This window comes from Emydura macquarii, unplaced genomic scaffold (assembly GCF_026122565.2).
Source record: "Emydura macquarii macquarii isolate MOO-44397 ecotype Brisbane River unplaced genomic scaffold, CSIRO-AGI_Emac_v2 contig_1692, whole genome shotgun sequence".
Classification (NCBI taxonomy): Eukaryota; Metazoa; Chordata; order Testudines; family Chelidae; genus Emydura; species Emydura macquarii.
Window position 1 is genome coordinate 1,254,171 of NW_027131829.1, and position 19,827 is coordinate 1,273,997.

Below are 19,827 nucleotides of genomic sequence, written 5' to 3' on the forward strand. Positions count from 1 at the left end.
GGGAAAAACAGGGTGAAGGGGAGGCAGCTGGGAGGCGGGCGGCAGCCACTAGCTTCTGGGGGAGGCGGGCAGCAGCCCCCCGTTTCCTGCCAGGTCCCAGCTCCGAGGTAGGAGCCCAGTGGCAGCCTCCTGCATCCCGCGAGCTGGCCTCACAGCTGGGTGGCAGCCACCTGTGACCCAGCTCCGAGCCGAGAGACAGCGTCCAGCGCCCCGGCTTGAAGACGGGCAGCAGCCGCCTGCCCACATACCTGGGTCCCAGCCGGCGCGGAAGCCTCCTCTGCCCCAGCTCGGATGGGGTGGCAGTCGCCCACCTCCCGGGCTGGCAGCCAGGCAGCAGCCGCCTGCAACTTACCCAGGTGTCAGCCTCCTTCCCTGGCTCAAAGCCCAGTGCCCAGAAAACATGTCAATTTCACGGCTCTAGCTGATCAGTGACATTGACAACTATGACAGCCCCAGATTTCACCACTTATCCTCTTTTCCTGTCTCTCTCTCACCCCTTCCTCCTCTCAAATCTAGGGCATAAAATTTGGTGCGGCGCTTTATATTCCCCAGCATTGGCATGCCGCTCAAAGCCTCCAGCTTTGGCCAACGTCACCTCTAGCCCAGGTACATACTTGAGTTGCGCACTCCTGGTGTAACGGTAGTAATCTTACCCACACTAGATCTGACATCTGTCCTATCACGGCCTTGTGTGCGCAGCCCTTCTTCCAACCTATGGCTCACATCACTCTGTAAATGTAAGATCCCGTGGAACACTGAGTGCTGGGCACTTATTCAAATTTCAGAAGTTAGGGGGGACTTGCTACTTAAAAGGTTGAGAACACTGCTCTCGGCGATTCGCGCCCGACTGCCATGATAGCTGCACCCTTAACAGACCCAATGAAAGACGCTGCTCCCGGGAGGGCCTGTGACAAGGCCCCTGGGCACTAAAGAAAGGCTGCTCCAGGAGCCCATTTTATTTCACCCCAACTTTTCAAAACCGTCTATTTTACAAACGGCCACGTCAGCGCCACGCTGCCGCAAGTCGCGGGGGGAGAGGTGCACCTGTCCTTGTCTAAGCAGGGCCCTGTTTCCCTGAGCAGTCACCTACTCAGTGCTACAGAAGGAGGCTCTGGTGGCAGAGTGGGCTGTGGAGGCCTGGGTTACTATCCGTGGGGCCAGCCATTCCAGTTAGTGCCGGGCCGTGTGACCCCACAACGGCTACTATCCAGGAAGGACCATGACCCCCAAGTCATGTGGTGGGATTTGTCCCTGCAACCGTACCGCTTTGAAGTACTACATCGACCCGGTGCAGATCATCCCAGTGCAGATTGTGAGGGCATGAGAGAGGTGACAGATGTGTATGCAGATCGGTCGGTCGACTGAGGCAGTGTGCGCAGCCTGCTGGTTAGGGTGAGGTGGGCTTGTCCTGAAGGGAGCTCACTGAACCCCAACTTCACTCCACTGTCGTCTTAGAGGCAACACGTTCAGTGCTGGTGTGAGGTGCCCTCCTGCTATCTCGGGAGGGAGAAGGCCCCTCTCCGTCCCAGAGCAGATGCAGCAGTCTTGTCAGCCTGCCCCGCAGGGGAGCACCTGGAGGAGCACAGAGGGAGCTCTGTCCCTGTGGCTAATTCCCTCGAGTGCCTCTCGGCTGGGCCTCTCAGCTGGGGCCCATCGGTGCTGACGGCTTCTGTGACGTGAGCCCGGCTCAGGGAACAGCACGACAAGCCACCGGCTCATTTTACAGAGGTGACCAAGAGCCACCGGATGGAGCCACCTTCAGCCGCTTCCAGCCCATTCAGAGGGCCAGAGACTGGGCCAGCAACCAGCAGCGATAGGCCACGGCCCCTTCCTGCTGGGATTCGTCCTCTGGCTCTCCCCAGGGCGCTGGGCTATTCGACTCGCTGAGCGCGTCTCCCCACCAGTGACCCACTGCCTTTCCTATGGTGCCTGAGCTCACAGGGAGGAGAAATCAGCCCCTCTTGAGTGGTTCGAACACACGCACTGATTGTCAGAGCTCTGGGCACACGGGATCCCAGTAACGAGCGAGTGCTGCAGGTAGCGGAACTGGTCAGCGCTACACGACTCATGGTGTCGGACGCCATCAGGTGGTCAAGGCCCATCTATTTAGAACACATCACCGGGCATCGGCCACGCCAGGAGAAATGAGCCATTGAGGAGCGATGCCAGGAAAGGACCCGAAAGACTTTTCTGATGGATTGGATTTACTGAGAGACAATCTACCCTCAAATGCGCCATGGCTGAGGGACAGCCCACACTCATTGCTAGACTGGCTTGCCACAGGCTACTCTTTGGAACATTTTTATGAATGATGAACCTGAATATTTGGACGCTAACGTTTTAACGCTATTGCGAAATGTATTAACCTTAATTGGGGCTATTGTAGACTATGGACTATATGACTTTTATACCAAAGTCTCTGCTCTTTTGGATAATTGAAGCATTATACCCAGATGTTCAGAAACTCTTTCCTTAACCTGGGTATTAGATAACTTAACATTAGCTTTAATAAACACTTTTAAACCTGGTAATGGGGCTGCTCCTGTGGGGCTCAGAAGAACGTTTTGTACAGTGAGCAGAGTTTCAAATAACATCTCACCTCACTGGACCTAGTGGCAGGTTCGGAGCCAGAGAGTGAAATGCAGTAAAGGGGCTGTGTAACTTCTTGTTTTAGCTTCTTACTAACCAGAGTGGGGACCCAGGAGCACTGGTTGTGACTGGCTGGTGATTTAACTTCGGTGTTAGCCACCACTTCTGGGAGCATCCGCTCTCCTTTTTGCAGCCTGTCTTGACCTGGGCATTTTCAGTGCGAGCTAGTCTAGCCCCATCGGGTCACATCTCTCCTCACCCAAGCCCTCGGAGATCAGCGTGTAGAAGAAGAGACCAGGCTCGGGAGAGGTCACAGCTCTTATTTACCACGGATTTGCTCTTATATTGGTAAGAAAATGATTCTCCACCCCCCGCCTGGCCCCCAGCCCATACCCCAGCACTGGTGACAGGACGGGCGGCAGTGAGGGGATTGGCACGGCCGGGACACGCGCCGGACCTGCGATGGTTTGTGCCGAAGGGAGGCTGGTACACTCCATTCTTTGGGGGCTGGGCTGCAAGACCCAATACCCTGCAGCACTCCCCAGGAGAGGCCCCCAAATAAATAAATATACACACATCTGGTATATATATCTGTACATGCTGGGTGGGGGGCCCAGACCCCCCAGCAAGGACTGTAACACTGGGGAAGGTCTGGGGAGACCCAGCATCCGAGCCAGTGGGAGGGGATGAGCTGCTGGCTGCCCACCAGGCTGGCGCCGGTGCTCACCCCTCTGCCCTCCTGGGACCCAGCGAGGATCCCGCCTGCTCCCGGGGCCCAGACGGAACCAGCGAGCAGCAGGGATCTGGGAGCACCCTGCAGCCCCCCACCCGGCTCTCCCCATCGCAGGAGGAACAGCAGCCAATGGAAGCAGGAGGCAAAGTAATAGCACGGGCGCCGAGTGGGAGGGAAGGGGAGGGCACAGGTGCCCGGGGCAGGGGAGGGCATGGGCATTGAGTGTAGGGGAGCGAGGGCACAGGTGCCGACTGGGATTAATACCCAATGTGCTGGTCAGGGATCCAAGGGGTCAGGCTAGTGACAGGACAGGTTCTATTACAGCGGCTCATTCTGCCCCTCTCACCCCCCCATGGCCTTTCCCTAGCATCTTCCCCTCAAACCCTCCCCCCCTGATTGAGGGCTGTGAGTGACTGGGGCTCAGGAGGGCTTCGTGGCCACTGGGAGGGCTCATGGAGGGCCAGGTGGCCCTCAGGGGGGTGCAGTGTTCACGGGGGGCCGTGTGGCCATTGGGGAGGGTCATGGGGGGCCGTGTGGCCCTTGGGGGTGTGGAAGGGGCTCGTAGGGAGCTGCATGGCCATCGGGGAACAGGGTTGGCGGGGGGCCATGGGCCTCAGGGATGGGGGTGGAAAGAGGTTCATGGGGGCTGCGTGGCCATTGGGAGGTTCACGGGGGCTGCGTGGCTGTCAGGGAGGGTGGTGGAATGGGGCTTGGGGGGCCATGTGGCCATGGGGAGGATGGAACAGGGCCTGCGTGGCTACCAGAGGGTCATGGGGGGCCGAGTGGCCACCAGGGGTGGGAAGGGAAGGGAAGGGGGGCAGGCGTATGAGTCTCAGTGTCAGCGGCCAGACGCCCTCCCCAGTACTCCGTGTGGCAGGGGGGCCGTGGCCAGCCCCCCTGGCCCAGGCTCTAGGGATGGGCCCCGCCCCGGGCACCCTTCCCAGTCTGCCGGGTGGTGGCGCGGGCGGCTCAGTCCGAGTAGATGATGAAGCCCGAGAAGGTGCTGTATTTGTTGCTGTTGCCCCCGTGCGCTTTGCCGCCGTCCAGTTTGACGAAGACCTCGTCGCCGGCGTCCAGGTGCAGGATGACGCTGTTGCTGGCGTAGTCGTAGTTCTGGTCGGCGTCCTGCGCGATGGCGCTGGCCCGCACCTGCGGGAGGAGAGAGAGCGCCGTCATCGCCTCGCCCACGGTCCAGCCCCAGCCCCTCGCTGCGGGGGTCGCGCTGTGTCAGGCCGGTCACCTTCCCTTCCAGGTGAGGTCGATCAGGGCCCGGACCCCTGGCCTGGCTGCATCCCTTCCCCGAGCCTGAGGCCGGGCCCCTGCCTGCCCAGCACAGTCTGCTCCGGCCATGCACTGCTGGACCAGCCCCTCACACTGGGGCGGGGACATAGCCCAGGGCCAGGGGAGGCGAAGAGGCACGTGGTGTTTGCACACCCGCGGCTGGAGCTGGAGACCTGCAGGCGCTGGCACAGCTGCCCGAGGGCAGGCAAGGGGGGACTCTCCACCAGTGACCGGTTTTCAAGCAAGGCTGCTCTGGCGATTACTGGGGTGGCTCTGCCTGAGCCAGGCTGCAGGGGGTCAGGCCGGACGATCTGGTCTCGGACTCTCTGAAACCGGCAAGGGGGAAAGCGGGCGAGGGAGCCGCTGAGCCGAGAGAGCAAAGGAGAGGCCAGGCCAGGCCAGGCCGGGCCGGGAAAGGGAAGCGGTGAAGAAGAGCGGACAAGGCTCCTTAGAAGAGCAGGCGAAGGAGCAGCGATGGGCCCAGCCCGGCCAGGAGAGGGACACGTTCTAAATGGGGAGGGAGGCAGAGGCGGCAGGTGCCTCTTGCGTTTGGGGAGGCTGGTTCCACCTGGGGGCCCCACCCACGCACCCTTCAAGGCCCCGCCCATGCTCCGCCCCTTGGCCCCCCATGCCAGACCCCCCCCGTTCATGCTGGTTCACCCCCTTCCCTGAAGACACCCCCGCCTGCCACTCACGCCTCTCGGCCCCCCACCCTCGCTCTGCCTTCTCCTGGAGCAACTCAGCTAGGGTCAGCGACAGTGGGGATGAGAGGTGTGGGCGGGGCAGGGGGGGCCGAGAGTTGTGAGAGGGGGGGCCAAGAGGAGCAAGAGGTGTGGGGGGCTGAGAGGTGAGCGAGTGGCGCATTGGGAGAAGAGGCGGGGGGGGGGCAGGCAGAGGCAGAGCAAGGGGGGGCCCTGGCGGGAAGAGGTGGAGAGGGGAAGGGAAGACGAGCAGGGTGGGGGGCAGAGGCCAAGCGGGAACTTCCGCCGGTGGCACCTCCCCAAGCCTCTGGTACCCGCCACCCATGGGGGTGGCGAAGCCAATGGCGCTGCGGGAGGCGCTGGCGCAGTGGAGGCTGCTGTTTCTGCAGAGGGATGCCGGAGAGGTGCCATGGCCCTGGCCCTGCCCCGGCTCGGCGTGCAGCCTGACCCCGGCACAGGCAGGGGTGGCAGCGGGAGAGTCTCTGCCGAGAGTGCAGGGCCATGCCCCGCACCTGCGTGTGCTCTGCTGGTCACTTGGACCAGAGAGCCTATTCTGAGTCCATGGAGCTGCCGGGGCAGGAGGGGCACGAGGGCGTCCCATCCACGGCCCCAAGCCCAGCTCCCTGGTGGGAATGGCGGTTCCGCTGTACACGGCCGCCCGTCACCATAGCACCTAGGCACCTTCCACATGGAATCAACAGCGAGAACAAAGTCGCTAGGCATCGCTGGCCCTGGCACGCTTCCCTTCCTGCCTGTGGGGGGCGGTTTGCGGTTCACATTTGGAGTCGGGCGTTATCTATCTCCTGTTTCAGTCGCTGATTGTTTTTCTGTTGAGATGGGGGCTGGCTGGGGTGTTGTGGGGTGTCGCTGTTGCGAGGGTCATGAAAGCTTTCTGTGAGACAGACCCAGCCCGACAGCTCCCAGCTAGGTTGTCGTGTGATTTTTCCAGTAGCGCCTAAAGGGCCCAGCCCAGATCAGGGCCCTACAGTCCTGGGCCCTGCACACAGACACAGTTAGATACAGTCCCGGCTCCAAACAGCCTACGGTCCAACACCAACAAGCCAGGCACAGGATGGATCATGGACCCCCTGGGATAGACGGAGACTGAGACACATTTGCATGCTGGCTACCAAGCTGCTTTGAAAATCTGGCCCCTCTGGAGTTGCCCAAGGTCACAGGATGAGTCTGTAGCTGAGCAGAAAACAGAACCCAGATCTCCTGAGTCAGAGAATCATAGAAGATTAGGGATGGAAGTGACCCCAGGAGGTATCTAGTCCAACCCCCTGCTCAAAGCAGGACCAACACAAACTGAATCATCCCAGCCAGGGCTCTGTCAAGTTGGGTCTTAAAAACCTCTAAGGATGGAGATTCCACCACCTCCCTAGGTAACCCATTCCAGTGCTTCACCACCCGCCTAGGGAAAAAGTTTTTCCTAATGTCCAACCTATACCTTCCCCCCCTGCAACTTGAGACCATTGCTTCTTGTTCTGCCATCTGCCACCACTGAGAACAGCCTAGCCCCATCCTCCTGGAGCCCCCTTCAAGGTAGTTAAAGGCCGCTATCAAATCCCTTCTCATTCTTCTCTTCTGCAGACTAAACAAGCCTAGTTCCCTCAGCCTCTCCTCAAGTCTTGTGCTCCAGCCCCCTAATCATTTTCGTTGCCCTCTGCTAGGCTCTCTCCAATTTGTCCACAATCTTCCTGTAGTGGGGACCCAAAACTAGACACAGTACTCCAAAGGAGGCCGAGTAGAGGGGAATAATCACTTCCCTCCATCTGCTGGCAATGCTCCTAGATACGCAGCCCAATGTGCCGTTAGAGTCTCAGTCTGGTGCACAACAGCGTCCAGCAGTGGTGAGATGAGAGAAGTCCCCTGTAGAAATAACATCTGTTCGCAGACTGAGAACCGCAGCAGGAAGGCTGCGAATGTATCCCTGTACAATATATCCCTGTACAATATATCCCTGTACAATGAGGCTAATAAAACACGGGCGGCTGTCTTGGCTCGTTGATAAATACAAACCTTTGCGCTACAGTTTGGTTCGAATAGCTCCGTGCCCTAGTTCTTTTAGCGCCGTAGTGCATAACACTTCGGGGGATGGGGGGAGGGAATGTCATTTTAGTAGTGGACCAAAATAAAAGTGAGGATAATTTTCAGTAATTAAAAACCCAGCAGCTCTGGAGAGCAGCAGGTGGCCTGGCTAACATGGCTGCCTGACGCCTGAGCTCTGAGGGGTGCAGTAGAACGTGAGAGCCTGAGACAGGAGGCCTAGTACAACAGGCCGCGTATGAGGCCTGAGGCTGGAGCTAAAGCAGAGTTAGGCCCTGCTGCCATAAAGCAGAGTTAGCAGGAGTCAAGCTGGGAGCCGGCTTGGAAGTTCCCAGAACTGGCAAACCCCACATTCCTGAGAAGCGATAGGCACAGAGCACTCAGGCAAGCACATTCCAGAAAGGTGGCACCAGAACACCCTGACGCCAGGCATGGTACAAGTGCACTCCCCAGAGATAACAAGGACATGCTCCCCCTTCTTTTAGCTAAGGTCAGGATGACAGGATGATGGATAGAAATGTTTTGATCGAACCATCTGGCACAAGGTGATATCTCACCATGTCAGAGGGGCACTACGTAACTTGTTTGTATCAGTGTCTAAAAGAGGGTCTCAAAGGGAGTGTCCTTATCTGGCCTAGGGGAAATGGGGAGTCCAGTCATTTTCTGAGCCATGTCCATTGTCACGGGCAGACATGTATTAAGTGTACTTGTAGCATGTTACGGGCACTTTTTACCGTGCTGTGTTGGCAATAAACCTGGCCTGGTGCCTTCGTTACTGAAATGGATCTTGGGCCTTATTGGGCAATCCAGTCATGGTCTGCTGTATCGGCTATCTGCGCAGCATACACACGCAGCTAACCCCTGGGATAGCAAAGTCAGCTGCCTCCAACGATCCCCTCAAACCTAGTAAACTCTCCAAGAAAGGGTGCACAGAAGTGCAGAGGTTGGATTCTCCAAAACATCTGAAAATTGAAAAAGATCCCTCCCTCAGAAGAGGGTTTCCAGCTGCCACGAGGAGATGGGAGAAACGCTAAGTGAACACATGGCAGGCAAATCAGGCAGAAAAGCCAGGGCTGAAGAAAACCAAACGGCTACCAAAGCAGACATGTCTGAGTTTGAGGATCTGACAACCAAGCGTTTAGCAGTAAAGAAGGGAGTTACTGACTTGGAAGAGCGAGTCACTGTGCCAGCAGAGACTGGCCTAAGAGAAGCAAGTGAGGGAGAGGCAGAGTTTCAGAGCCCCATGGCACTATGGAGCAGAGAGAGAGATGCTGCTGAAACTGAGTGAGAACGAACAAATTCTCTGAAGTTATTCAGCTATATCTGGAAGTAGCAGGCTTGCCAAAGATAAACAAAATTGATAATGGAATGTTAGTTAACAAAAATAACAGAAGAAGAAATCTTAAAGGCAACAGCAAATATGCAAAGTGGTAAAACTCCAGGATCTGATGGCATTCCAGCTGCATATTTAAGGAGGTATTTGTGGGTCCCTTGAGAAGTACCTTCAGTGCCATTCATTTAGGGGAGGAACTTCCACAGCCTGTGAAAGAAATGACTGTTGTTCTCCCTGACGTTGGAAATTAGCCTAGATTCATAGATTCCCAGGCCAGAAGGGACCATTTGTTGATCATCTGGTCTGACTTCCTGTATAGCACGGGCCACAGAACTTACCTTGTCTAGCCCATAGGCCCATATCACTGCTGAATCTTAACATAAAGATTTTAGCAAAAATACTAGCTTTCCTATTGCAGTCCGTGTCCTCAGTTTATATAAACTCAGATCAGACCAGGTTCATTAAGGATAGACAAATGTCAGACAATATTCGGAGAGTACTTGGAATCATCCATAATGCCAGCACAAAAACGGATCCATTTCTTTTGATATCACTTGATACAGAGAAAGCTTTTGATACAAAAAAGTGGAACTTTCTATTTCAAGTCCTGTCCCATATGGACAGTGGCCACAGTTCTGTAAATGGATAACTGCTCCTTACGCCAGGCCAGAAGTAGCAGGTTGAGGTAACGGGGTGAAATCTCCCTGTTTGACTCATGCAGTGGGACGAGGCAGGGGTGTCCATTGTCTCCTTTACTTTTTGCACAGAGGATGGGGAATGATGAATCCATCAAAGGAATAAAACGTGCAGAAACACATCAGAAAATAGCTTTATATGCAGATGATGGAATACTATCTTTATTTAATTTGAAAATTTTCCTAAAAGTCATACCGAAAGAAATCCAGGACTTTGGGAAAGCATCTTATTTTAATGTAAATTATGCCAAATCTGAACTGCTAGCTGTACACTCCTCCCGAAAACATCTGAGTGCCAATAGGCAACAAATTCTAAAAGATACCTGGGAATTCAAATCTTCAGAAGACATCTATGATCTGTGTCAGCAAATGAAAAAAGATCTAAAGTGCTGGGGAAAGTATGCAATTCCTTAGTTAGGAAGAACAGCCACAATTAAAACGAACCTTTTGCTCTGTCTTTCTTGATTTAAGATTTTTTGTAGTTATCCCAGATAAAATCCTACCAGGGACTCAGAGGATGTTGTTAGGATTTATATGGGACAAGAAAAGACCAAGAGTGACTGTGGATACTTTGTGCAGACCTATCAGGTAGGGTGGACTAGGAGCTCCCAGTATTCGATGGTACTATCAAGCCAGCCAGTTCAATGTGGTAGCGGATCGGGGGACGTTCTAACCCAATCAAACACTGGGTCTTTACTGAACAAGGAAATTGTGGCAGTGTAAACAAGGCGAGGCTACCATGGCTGAATTAAGAAATCATGCCCTCCAGAAATGTATACTGTCCTTTAGCAAGGCTCCTCTCTGGGTTTGGGATAGCGCTAGAGACAAAACAAGTTCTTTTCCTTTGCCAATAACAACTACTGCAGACAATCCAGATCTCCAGGCTTTGTCTATATCAGTGCTTATGCTGGCAAAACCTTTGTGAAAAAACACACTCCTGAGCGACATACATTTTGCCGGCATAAGCGCTTGTGTGGCCAGTGCTATGTTTGCGGCAGACGCTCTCCTGCCAACAAAGCTACCACTGCTTGTTTATAACGTGGCTACACAAGCGCTCTGACAGCGGCACAGCTGTACCGATACCGTTGTGCCGCTGTAAGTTTTAAGTGTAGACTAGCTCTAACCCAAATCACAAAGCAGAGAACTTTAAAGTCGTGGAATACAAACAGCTAGCAAGCTATCCGGTAAAGAAACGCTTCTAACTTTAACTGGCTGCTCTCCCACGGTACTAGGACTTTAAAGCTAGGCATTACGTTTCTCAACTTTCTAGAAAAGCTGTTTTATACAGAAAGCCAACTCCAATAGAAGCAATAGCACCTGGTCAGTTAGGAAACAAAACAAATTACAACTAATTGATATCAATGCTTGCAGACAACTTTCTTAACAAAAAAATGTCCAAACATGACACACGGGGAAAAGGACCTGGCTAGACAAATTATCCCAGAAGAATGGGGTTTGATTTGGAAAAGAGGACCAGCAACCTCAGTCTGTAGCACAAAAAAAGAAAATGTCTTTAAGATAGTGTTTCAAGGGTACTTCTCATCTGTCAGATTAAAGCTAGCTAGATAGATAGATTTAGATAGATAGATAGATTGTGTTAAAAGAGGAGATTTTACACATTTATGGTGGCCGATCATTAAAGAGCAGTGGGACGCAATCTGTAACCAGATATCACAAATGGTTAGAACTTTATTACCAACGATCATTTGGTAATGCTTCTGGGGCTTCCCAGCGAAAAGGTTACAAGGGATAAAATTAAGAACTAATCTCTCATCTGCTAATAGCTGCTCAGCTGCTGATAGCCTCCCCTGGAAAAAGAAAAATAGTTCAACCCTAGAGGAATGATTCAAATAATATGGGAGGTGGTTGTTATGGAAAAATGAATGCACCAGTTATGTTCTCAGCAAAATAGACAGAGGGATTCTTAGAAATCTGGTTACCGTTTATTCAGCGCTCAGATAAGATACATTCACCTTTGCAAAAAACCCAGCACACCTGTCCACCTTTTTTAAATATTAACATTTGCTAGGTTTGTTAAAATAAGTGTAATCAGAGATATCACTCCATTTAATAAAATCACTAGAAACAACATGTCATGGGTGCTCACCCTATAACATGGCAACACCCTGTTAAATAGAGCACTCCAAAGATGATGTTGCTGTGCGTCGTTTCTCTAAACCAAAGCTCGCTGTTGTAATTAGTATTTTTGTCTGTGATAGTTACATGGCTGGATTTTTAAACTTCCTAAATAAAGACATAGTTTTAAAAAAAACACCCCAAAACCACAGCACTGTCCCCAAAGTCTCATGCCTCAAAGAGAGGCATCCAATTACCCACAAAACAATTCTCTGTTGGGCTTGGATTGCAGTGTGAGAGTGTTTGCAGAGAGGAGACAAATATTTATATATTCAGATGCACAGTGATGTGCACAGCGACGATTCAGGTATAGAGCTGTGTGCAATGCATGCATAGCGATGATTCAGGTATAGAGCCGTGTGCAATGCATGCACAGCGATGATTCAGGTATAGAGCTGTGTGCAATGCATGCAGCCCCTGCAGCACTGAGATGCCCAACGCACTAGCGCCGCCCTAGCACAGAAGATCCAGCTACTGAAACGGACGAGCACCTTCAGACAAACTCCACCAGCCCATGTCCACTGCCGAGCACAGGGAGATGCACAAGATACAAATGAACAGGGCAGAGGAGTTCTCCCACCCCTCCCCGGGCGAGAGTTTTAAAATGATTTTTATCTTGTGCCCTTTTCTTGACAAATGTGCATGACAAATCTGCACCTCGCTGGACTCTCTCAGACACACAGAGTGCACGGCACTATTAAGTGTCTGATTCGCCACCCACGCTCATTTTACATTTACACTGCTGTAGCCCCCTGATCTCAGCAGCGTTACTCCCCATTTACACCTATGAAACGAGGGCGGAATTAGGCATCTGGGGCCACATTTTCAAAAAAGCTTGGGCAGGTTTCCTCTGAAAATCTGGCTCTGGTTTCTCAGATAGCTACAGACACACACACTATTATTTGTGTTACAGCAGTGCCTGTGTCCGGGGCCCTATCCTGCTAGAGGCTGCACTGGTCCCTGCTGCAAACAGATTAGAATCTAAATGACAGGGCAGACAAAGAGGAGGAGTAGGAAGAATCATTACCCCCATTTTACCAGTGGTGACCCAAGCACAGAGGAATTATGGCCAGGATCTAGCAAATCCCTTAAGCCCATGAATTCAGTGGGACGCTTTATGTGCTTAAAGTTAAGCACATGCTTAAGGCCTTTGGATCAGGGCCTCAGGATAGATTCACAAAGATTTCTCAACACCTAATGGGCGGGATTTACCAAAGCACCTAAACTGGTTAGGTACCTGTGTCCATTGATGTCAATGGGAGTTAGGCACCTAACTTGTTTATATGCTCCCTAAATCTATCTCACCTGTCCTTACTGAGGGGTATCTCACCGGACGGAGCTATGAGCAGGGACTGCAGTGGAGGGTTGACATAAGGCAGGAGGGGAGGGAGGGATTTAAATTGCAGCAGGAAAATATTGAGGTTGCCTGTTAGGCTAAGGACCAAGAGCCAGTTCCAAAGGCGGTGTAAGGTGGTGTAAATTACAAGCCAGGGAGCGGGTGGAAGGGAATCTAATTTGTGTAACCACCTGGCCGGGGGAATGAGGGAACTTGCTCTAAGAGCAGCTGGGCAGTGGCAGCATCACAGCTGAATATTGGGCTACCATCTTGAGCCGCCTAGTCCCAGGAAGCCAGCCACACACGGGAAAGGATTCAGGGGAGGGCGATTCAGTGATCCGACAGCTGATGGGATGGGTCCCAGGGGAGAGTCGGAGCACTGAATAGGCAGAATGTAAGGACATGTCAGGAAGGCTGTGATACCGGCATGCAGGGTAAACAGAGGGCTAGTTTAGTGTGTCCCGGGGGCGGATAGCTGGTACTAATGGAATGAAACTGAGCACAGGAAAATGTAGAGAGGCATATTTCCTGGAAGTGAGAGCTGTGGCCACTGGAGTCTCTATCCCAGTGGACGCTCCATTACGTGGGACATTTAAAGCACGCAGGGATATGACCCAGTCTGTATTTTCCATCTGTGCTTTCAATGGACCTAAGAAGCCGCCAAGGTAACCTGTGGAATTACAAAGCAGCCAGGCTTTGAAGCATCCCAAATTAATGGCCACTTTTCAGAATTTGAGCCTTAATTTCTATTTCAGTTTGTACCCTCCCCCATCGAGAACCTCACATATCGATCTCACGCTGAGTCCATGCCAAGGGAACGCCCCATCAGCCAGCCCCCGTGTGGCATGTTAATAGTCCTCAGACTGTGCAATAGCAGACATAGGGAGGGGACAGAAACTCCTGCACAAAGCTGTGACAGTGCATCCCCGGCCCGGGCAGTCCAGTCCACAGCCGCGCACGCAGTGGCACTGCTAATGGATATGCCCCGGGTTTTTTTCTTTGCTCTTTTATTTTCAATCAGCAAATGCTGCTGTCACCTTGCCCCGGGGTGCACATGATTTTACAAAGCAGGCAAGACACGAGCAGAACTTGTCAGCGTGAGCACAAATGATCTCATGGGAGGGGGAGAGCAAAGGTCGGACGAGCTGATGCCCAGCTCACCAGGGACTCCAGGCACCCGGACGCAGAGCAACCGCCAAGAAACGAGCACTAGCTCATCCAAACAGCACCCCCAGCACTGGCTTAATTACCAGTGTCACGGCTGGGCTCAGAGCTCGCCCTGCCCACAACAACTCCAAATGCCAGAGACGCAGGGGGGCAGAGAGGGGACAGCATGCAGTGCTCGCCAGAGGGACACAGCCCGGCTGAGTGCCCAGAAACAGCACCCGTGGAAGCCAACTCTCACCTCTCTCTAATCAGTTAGGCAGGGGAAATGGGCCAGATCCCTCCCCGGTGTAACCTCAGTTTGGCCCCACAGCAATCACTGCACTGTTCCGTGGAGCCAGACCTCGCATCCAGCTGCAGGCGGGGCTGCAAGGACAGGCTGGTGAGCAGAGCAGCAGGCAAGGCTGGGGGAGTTGGGGGATGAACCACTGGAGTCGGCCACAAGTTCCCCTTTCTCTGGCACATGGGGGGGGAGGGAGGTTCTGACCTGGGTCACCTGGACAGTCCCAAGGGAGCCCAGGCCTGGGGAGCAGGGCTGGGCCATTGGAAGAGCACCGCAAACATCCCCTCCACGGAAAGTCGTTGTCCAAAAGCATCTGTGAATTTTTCCATCGACGAGTAATGAAGCTGTGCACAACGAGCAGTGTGCGTGTGCGCGTGTGTGTGTGCGTGTGTGTGTGTGTGTGTGCGCATGCATGCAAAGGGGGGAAAATCACAGATTTGGAGGTTTTACAGCCAGAAGGGCCGATTATGGTCTCCTGAATAGAACAGGCCAGAAACGCTGGGGTTCCTGCAGCCAGCCCAGAACGTCTGGCCCAGCTCAGCCTTTTAGAGAGAGACGTCCCGTCTTGGTTAAAGGGCTCCAGTGACAGAGAATCCCCAGTATCCCCGGTAGGTTGCTCCAAGCCTTAATTACCTCGCGGTTAGCGATGTACACCTTGCACAGGAGCGAAGGGTATCCCATGGCCACACAATACACCGATGGTGCAATGGCAGTTAACAGCTGCTGCCAGAGTGGAAGGCCGGCTGTCACAGAACGTGGTCCCAGTGTGCTGTGAGTCCAGAGGGCCCAGGTATAGGGCACAGGCCTGCACTCACTGTGGAAGGGGAATGCATTAGATCACCTAACAGATTCTTTCCATTCCTGCTTTTCAGGGATTCCTGGATCTAGACCTATGACCGGGTCTAATGGTTAGTCCTTCTGTGTCAAACGCTGGCAGGACCCATCAGCGCTGACTGTGACACTGATGGCTGCAAAATGCCATAAAGGATTTGACCGTGCGGTGTGGCTGGGGGTTTTCAATCCCCTCTGGCAGCGGCTGTTTAAAGTCAAGAGGACGTGGGGAACCAAGATTTAATAAAGGGCTCTTCAATCTAGCAGAGCCAGGGGTAACACCACCCAAAGGCTGGAAGTTGAAGCCAGACAAAGTCAGATTGGAAATAAGATGCAAATTCTTCACACTGAGGTTAATTAACCACTGGGAAAACTTTCCAAGAGTCGTGATGGAGCCTCCATCACTGGCAATTTTGAAATCAGGCCTGGCTATTTTTCTAAACGATCCGCTCCAGGAATGATTTGGGGCAGGTCTCTGGCCGGTGCTATAAAGGAGGTCAGACCGGATGATTGAATGGTCCCTTCTGGCTTGGAATCTATGAAGCTATGAAAGCGTGGAAGCGGGCAGCGATGTACTTGCACCCCTACCAGTGCCCCTTCCATAGTCCTGGGTGACGCTGAGAGGCAGAAAAAGGGGGTAGGGACCCTCTTCTCCCACCCCTGGGAGGCATAAAGCTCATCGGGGAGATGCCAGCCCAGCTCTGCCTTGAGGGCAGGGCTGAATTAGCACAGGGGCTTTAGGGGCTGCAGCCTGGTGTCTCAGATTTTGAGCCCTTCCCCCCCAGACTATATATCATTTCCTGCATTCTTATTCAGTTGGCGGCTGTGGGCCAGATCCGGCTGCAAGGGCTTCCTGTTTGGTCCCTGGCACCAGATGTGAGCCATCACCTCCTGGGGAGCAGAGCTCCCCCTCCCCGCAGGAGCCCAGCCTATCCTCACTGGGAGGGTGGGGGAGGAGGGAGCAGAAGGACTCTGAAGCTCAGGGCATCTCTATTCCCTCATCCCTCCACCTCCTGTGAGCAGAGTGGGCTAGGCTCACCACCCTCCCTGGGAGAGGGAAGCGGGGGACCTCACAGCAGCTTCCTTCCCTCCTCACCTGGCAGACAGGGGTGAAAAGCCCATGGGGGAGCAGATGTGAAGCTGCACGGACTACAGCTGTTAAGGGCTGGGCAGATGAGGGGGCTAGAGGCAGAATCATGGGGACTGGGGCGGGGAGGTGAATTCACGGGGCTGGGCAGATGCACTTCAGTTCATTTTCCCTATTTACCGTCATGCCATGTATTTAATCTGGAACCTTTTCATCTACATTCAGACAGATTGGAGCTAGACTGTGTTGATACCTGGCAATTTACAGGGGTACACTTTTAATCAGGCACTTAATCTGATGCTTATGCAACATAAAGGGATCCATAATTGACACGCTTTCATTAGCTTACTTGCTGGAGTGCTGTACGCTACCTTTCTGGAAAAAAAGTTGGGGTGAGAGTCAAAATTTTAGGCCAAAAGAAAGGGAAGTGAGATGTCCTTTCATTTCTCGTGAGTGTAATTTCTAATTTTAATGTCAGAGTTTTAAGAGAATTCATATTAACAGCATGCTGTTTTAACAGCATTACCATGTATCTGTATAATGGTTTGTTTACAAGATTTCACTGGAACATTGTCTCCTGGAACATTTCACCTTTTATTTTGAGACTGATATACACAATCCATCACATCACTCATGAAAAGTTATGACCCCCGGCTGGTGGCAGGCCCACTAGAGAACAAACACCTGAGGAGCCTTTTGGTCCTAGAGAGCACCCCTTTGCTTGCCAAGATTTGCTATTGCCTTATCCAAAGCACCAGAAATGTGACTGGATAGCACAGCTGAACCCGAACAGTGACACCTACTTCCTGCAAAACATCATCCCCAGTGGCCTCTCCATCTATTACCCTCTGACCATTACCTACAACTCCAAACATGCTGAACAAGTCCAAAAATGGACTTCAGAAAAACTGAGGAACCACTTACTACACCTCACATCGTCCAGAAGGGACCACCTCAAACAAGAAATGATCGCAAGCTGGAAGAAAAAAATCAGGAAAGTCACCTGGAAATCATGCATGAAATCCAAAAACAACAATCAGAAGAACTTGGTGACAGCCATCCAACACAACAACCAAAACCAACTACAACGACTCCATAATCCACGGAACACCACCTCTAGGAGAAACCATGGCACCAGTGCCCACCACCTGGACACTACACGACACCCGAACATCACTGGTTTATCTAGACCACCCCTAACTGGAGCTGAATTATCTGAACGGTCTACAGGACTGAACTTCCACTCCACCACAGAACCTGGTGCCATACTAACTTGCGGAGAACTAGAAGAATTCTTCTGCCGATTCCACTACAAATAATTCTTTCACAACAGTGACGACACCATTCACAATCACCACATCCCCACCAACAATCGTAAGAAAAAGGAAACCTCTGACCGGACACCACAGAGCAGACGTAACCACACCATTGATCATTACGTTGATTGCTTCAGGGAAAAATTGACGGTGAAATCCTTAACAAACATCACATCCATCACAATCTCTCCACCAGTGGGAGGAAGCTATACTGAAATCTAGCCACCAGAGAGTGATCAAACCAGCAGACCAGAGGGATGCCATTGTAGTCTTCAACTGTGGTGAGGTTAATGAGGCAACTGACAACTCTCCAATACCACCTACTTAAAGAAGACCCACCCCACACTTTACCCAGGAATTTAAGGATATGATCAAATCCTTCCCCAGACAACTCCAAGAGAAACTCTACAAATTCATCCTCCACAAACCCACCCCAGGGACCTTCTACATGCATCCCAAGGTACATAAAGAAAGGAACTCAGGCAGACCCATCATATCTGGCATAGCACTCTTACTGAAGGCATATTGAGACTCATAGAAACCATCCTCAAACTGCTCTCCACACAAAAGGACAGCTTCCTCCAGGACACAACCGACTTCCTCCACAAACTACACAACATTAACAGCCTCCCTCAGAACACTGTCCTCGCCACCATGGATGTCTCCTCCCTACACACCGACATTCCCGACAATAACAGCACCACTGCCTGCCTCAAATATCCACAAGACAATGGACAATCCTCAGCTATTCTCCCCAAACACATCACCAAACTCATCCATTTCATCCTCACCCAGAACAATTTTACATTCAACAACAAACACTGTGTCCAAACCATGGGAACAGCCGTGGGTACTAGGATGGCTCCCCAATGTGCCAACCTCTGCATGGGCCACCTTGAAGAAGAATTTCTGGATAAATGCACCACAAAACCAGCGATATGCCGGTGACACACAGAAGATATTTTTATTCTCTGGACAGATGATTTAAACTCCCTCATAGATTTCTACTACAACTTCAACAACCACCACTCCTCCCTTAAACTCTATCTGGGACACCCCCACACTAGCATCAACTTCCTGGACACCATGATCAGCTTTAACAATGGATCCCTACCGACAACTAACTATATACAAGAAACCCACAGACCACCACACCTACCTTCACAGATCCAGAAACCACGCCAAACACAGCAAGAAATCTGTTAGCTACAGCCAGGCACTCAGATACCACAGAATATGCTCCGAGGAGAAAGTCGGGGGTACAGTTGGGGTTGGTCCTGCTTTGAGCAGGCAGTGGGACTAGATACCTCCTGAGGTCCCTTCCAACCCTCATCTTCTATGATTCTAGATATACACCTTAATATACTCAAAACAGCCTTCACCACACAAGAGAGACAAGGTGGATGAGGTAATATCTCTTACTGGACTAGTTTCTGTTAGTGAGAGAGACACGCTTTCCAGCTACACACAGCTCTCCGACAGGGCTGGGAAAGGTACTCCCTAGCTGCTTGTAGCAACCCACTTTGCAAACCATCCTTTGTCCCTTCTTGTCCATTCCCCCTTGCCTCACCTCTACCCTTCCCTCACCGGTGAACTCACCATATTAGGGACGTGCGCCAAGCTGTGTGCTAGCCAACGGACGGTGAGAAAGAGATGTGCGTAACTTTTGTGATTCACGGCTGTGAGCGCACTCACAGTACTGTCTCTGTTAGTTGTTTGGCTTCTGCAGATGTGCCCTTGAGGACTCATTCCTCCACACCGGAGGAGCACCTCAGTCAGGTAATGCAGCGAACCAGGAGGAGTAAGGAGGATATGTTTTGTGAAGTGCTGCAGTCAACAGATACAGCACACAGCAAAACAAGATTGTGGAGGGAGACAATTAATGAAAGGCTGAGGCTGGATAACCTGGAAAGGACACAGAGGCAGTAGCAGATGATAAATGGACAGGAGTGGATGATTAAGCTTCTGGAGGGCTAGACAGAGATGCTCAAATCCCTCATTACCCTACAGTCTGAATACATCCATGCATGACTTCCCCCGCAGTCAATACAGAACTCTGACCCAAGCTCTTGCCAATTTCCACCACCGCTTTCCTTGCATGTTCCCAGTCCCTTACAGAACCCCATGCACTCCACGCCCAGGGACTAGTTTCCCAACAAAAACTGGAGTTATTCACAGCTGTGAAAGCCCTAAGTGAGAGCCTGTTCCTCATTGCCATGGCCTGTTTGACAAAAAATTTGTGTTTTGTTCTGTTACGAAACTTGAGCCTTTGACATAAAATGAATCTCTATTT

General features: G+C 52.3%; 1 protein-coding gene across 1 annotated transcript in view; it reads right to left on the minus strand.

Moving 5' to 3' along the window:
• Window positions 1-4,060: 4,060 nt before the first annotated feature.
• The window catches only part of C1QL1 (complement C1q like 1), a 59,220-nt gene continuing 43,453 nt past the window's right edge, over window positions 4,061-19,827 (minus strand). Inside the window, exon 2 of the mRNA XM_067556238.1 lies at window positions 4,061-4,471. Coding sequence (XP_067412339.1) covers window positions 4,292-4,471 — 180 coding nt within the window. The 3' untranslated portion in view covers window positions 4,061-4,291. The remainder of the gene's footprint in view (window positions 4,472-19,827) is intronic.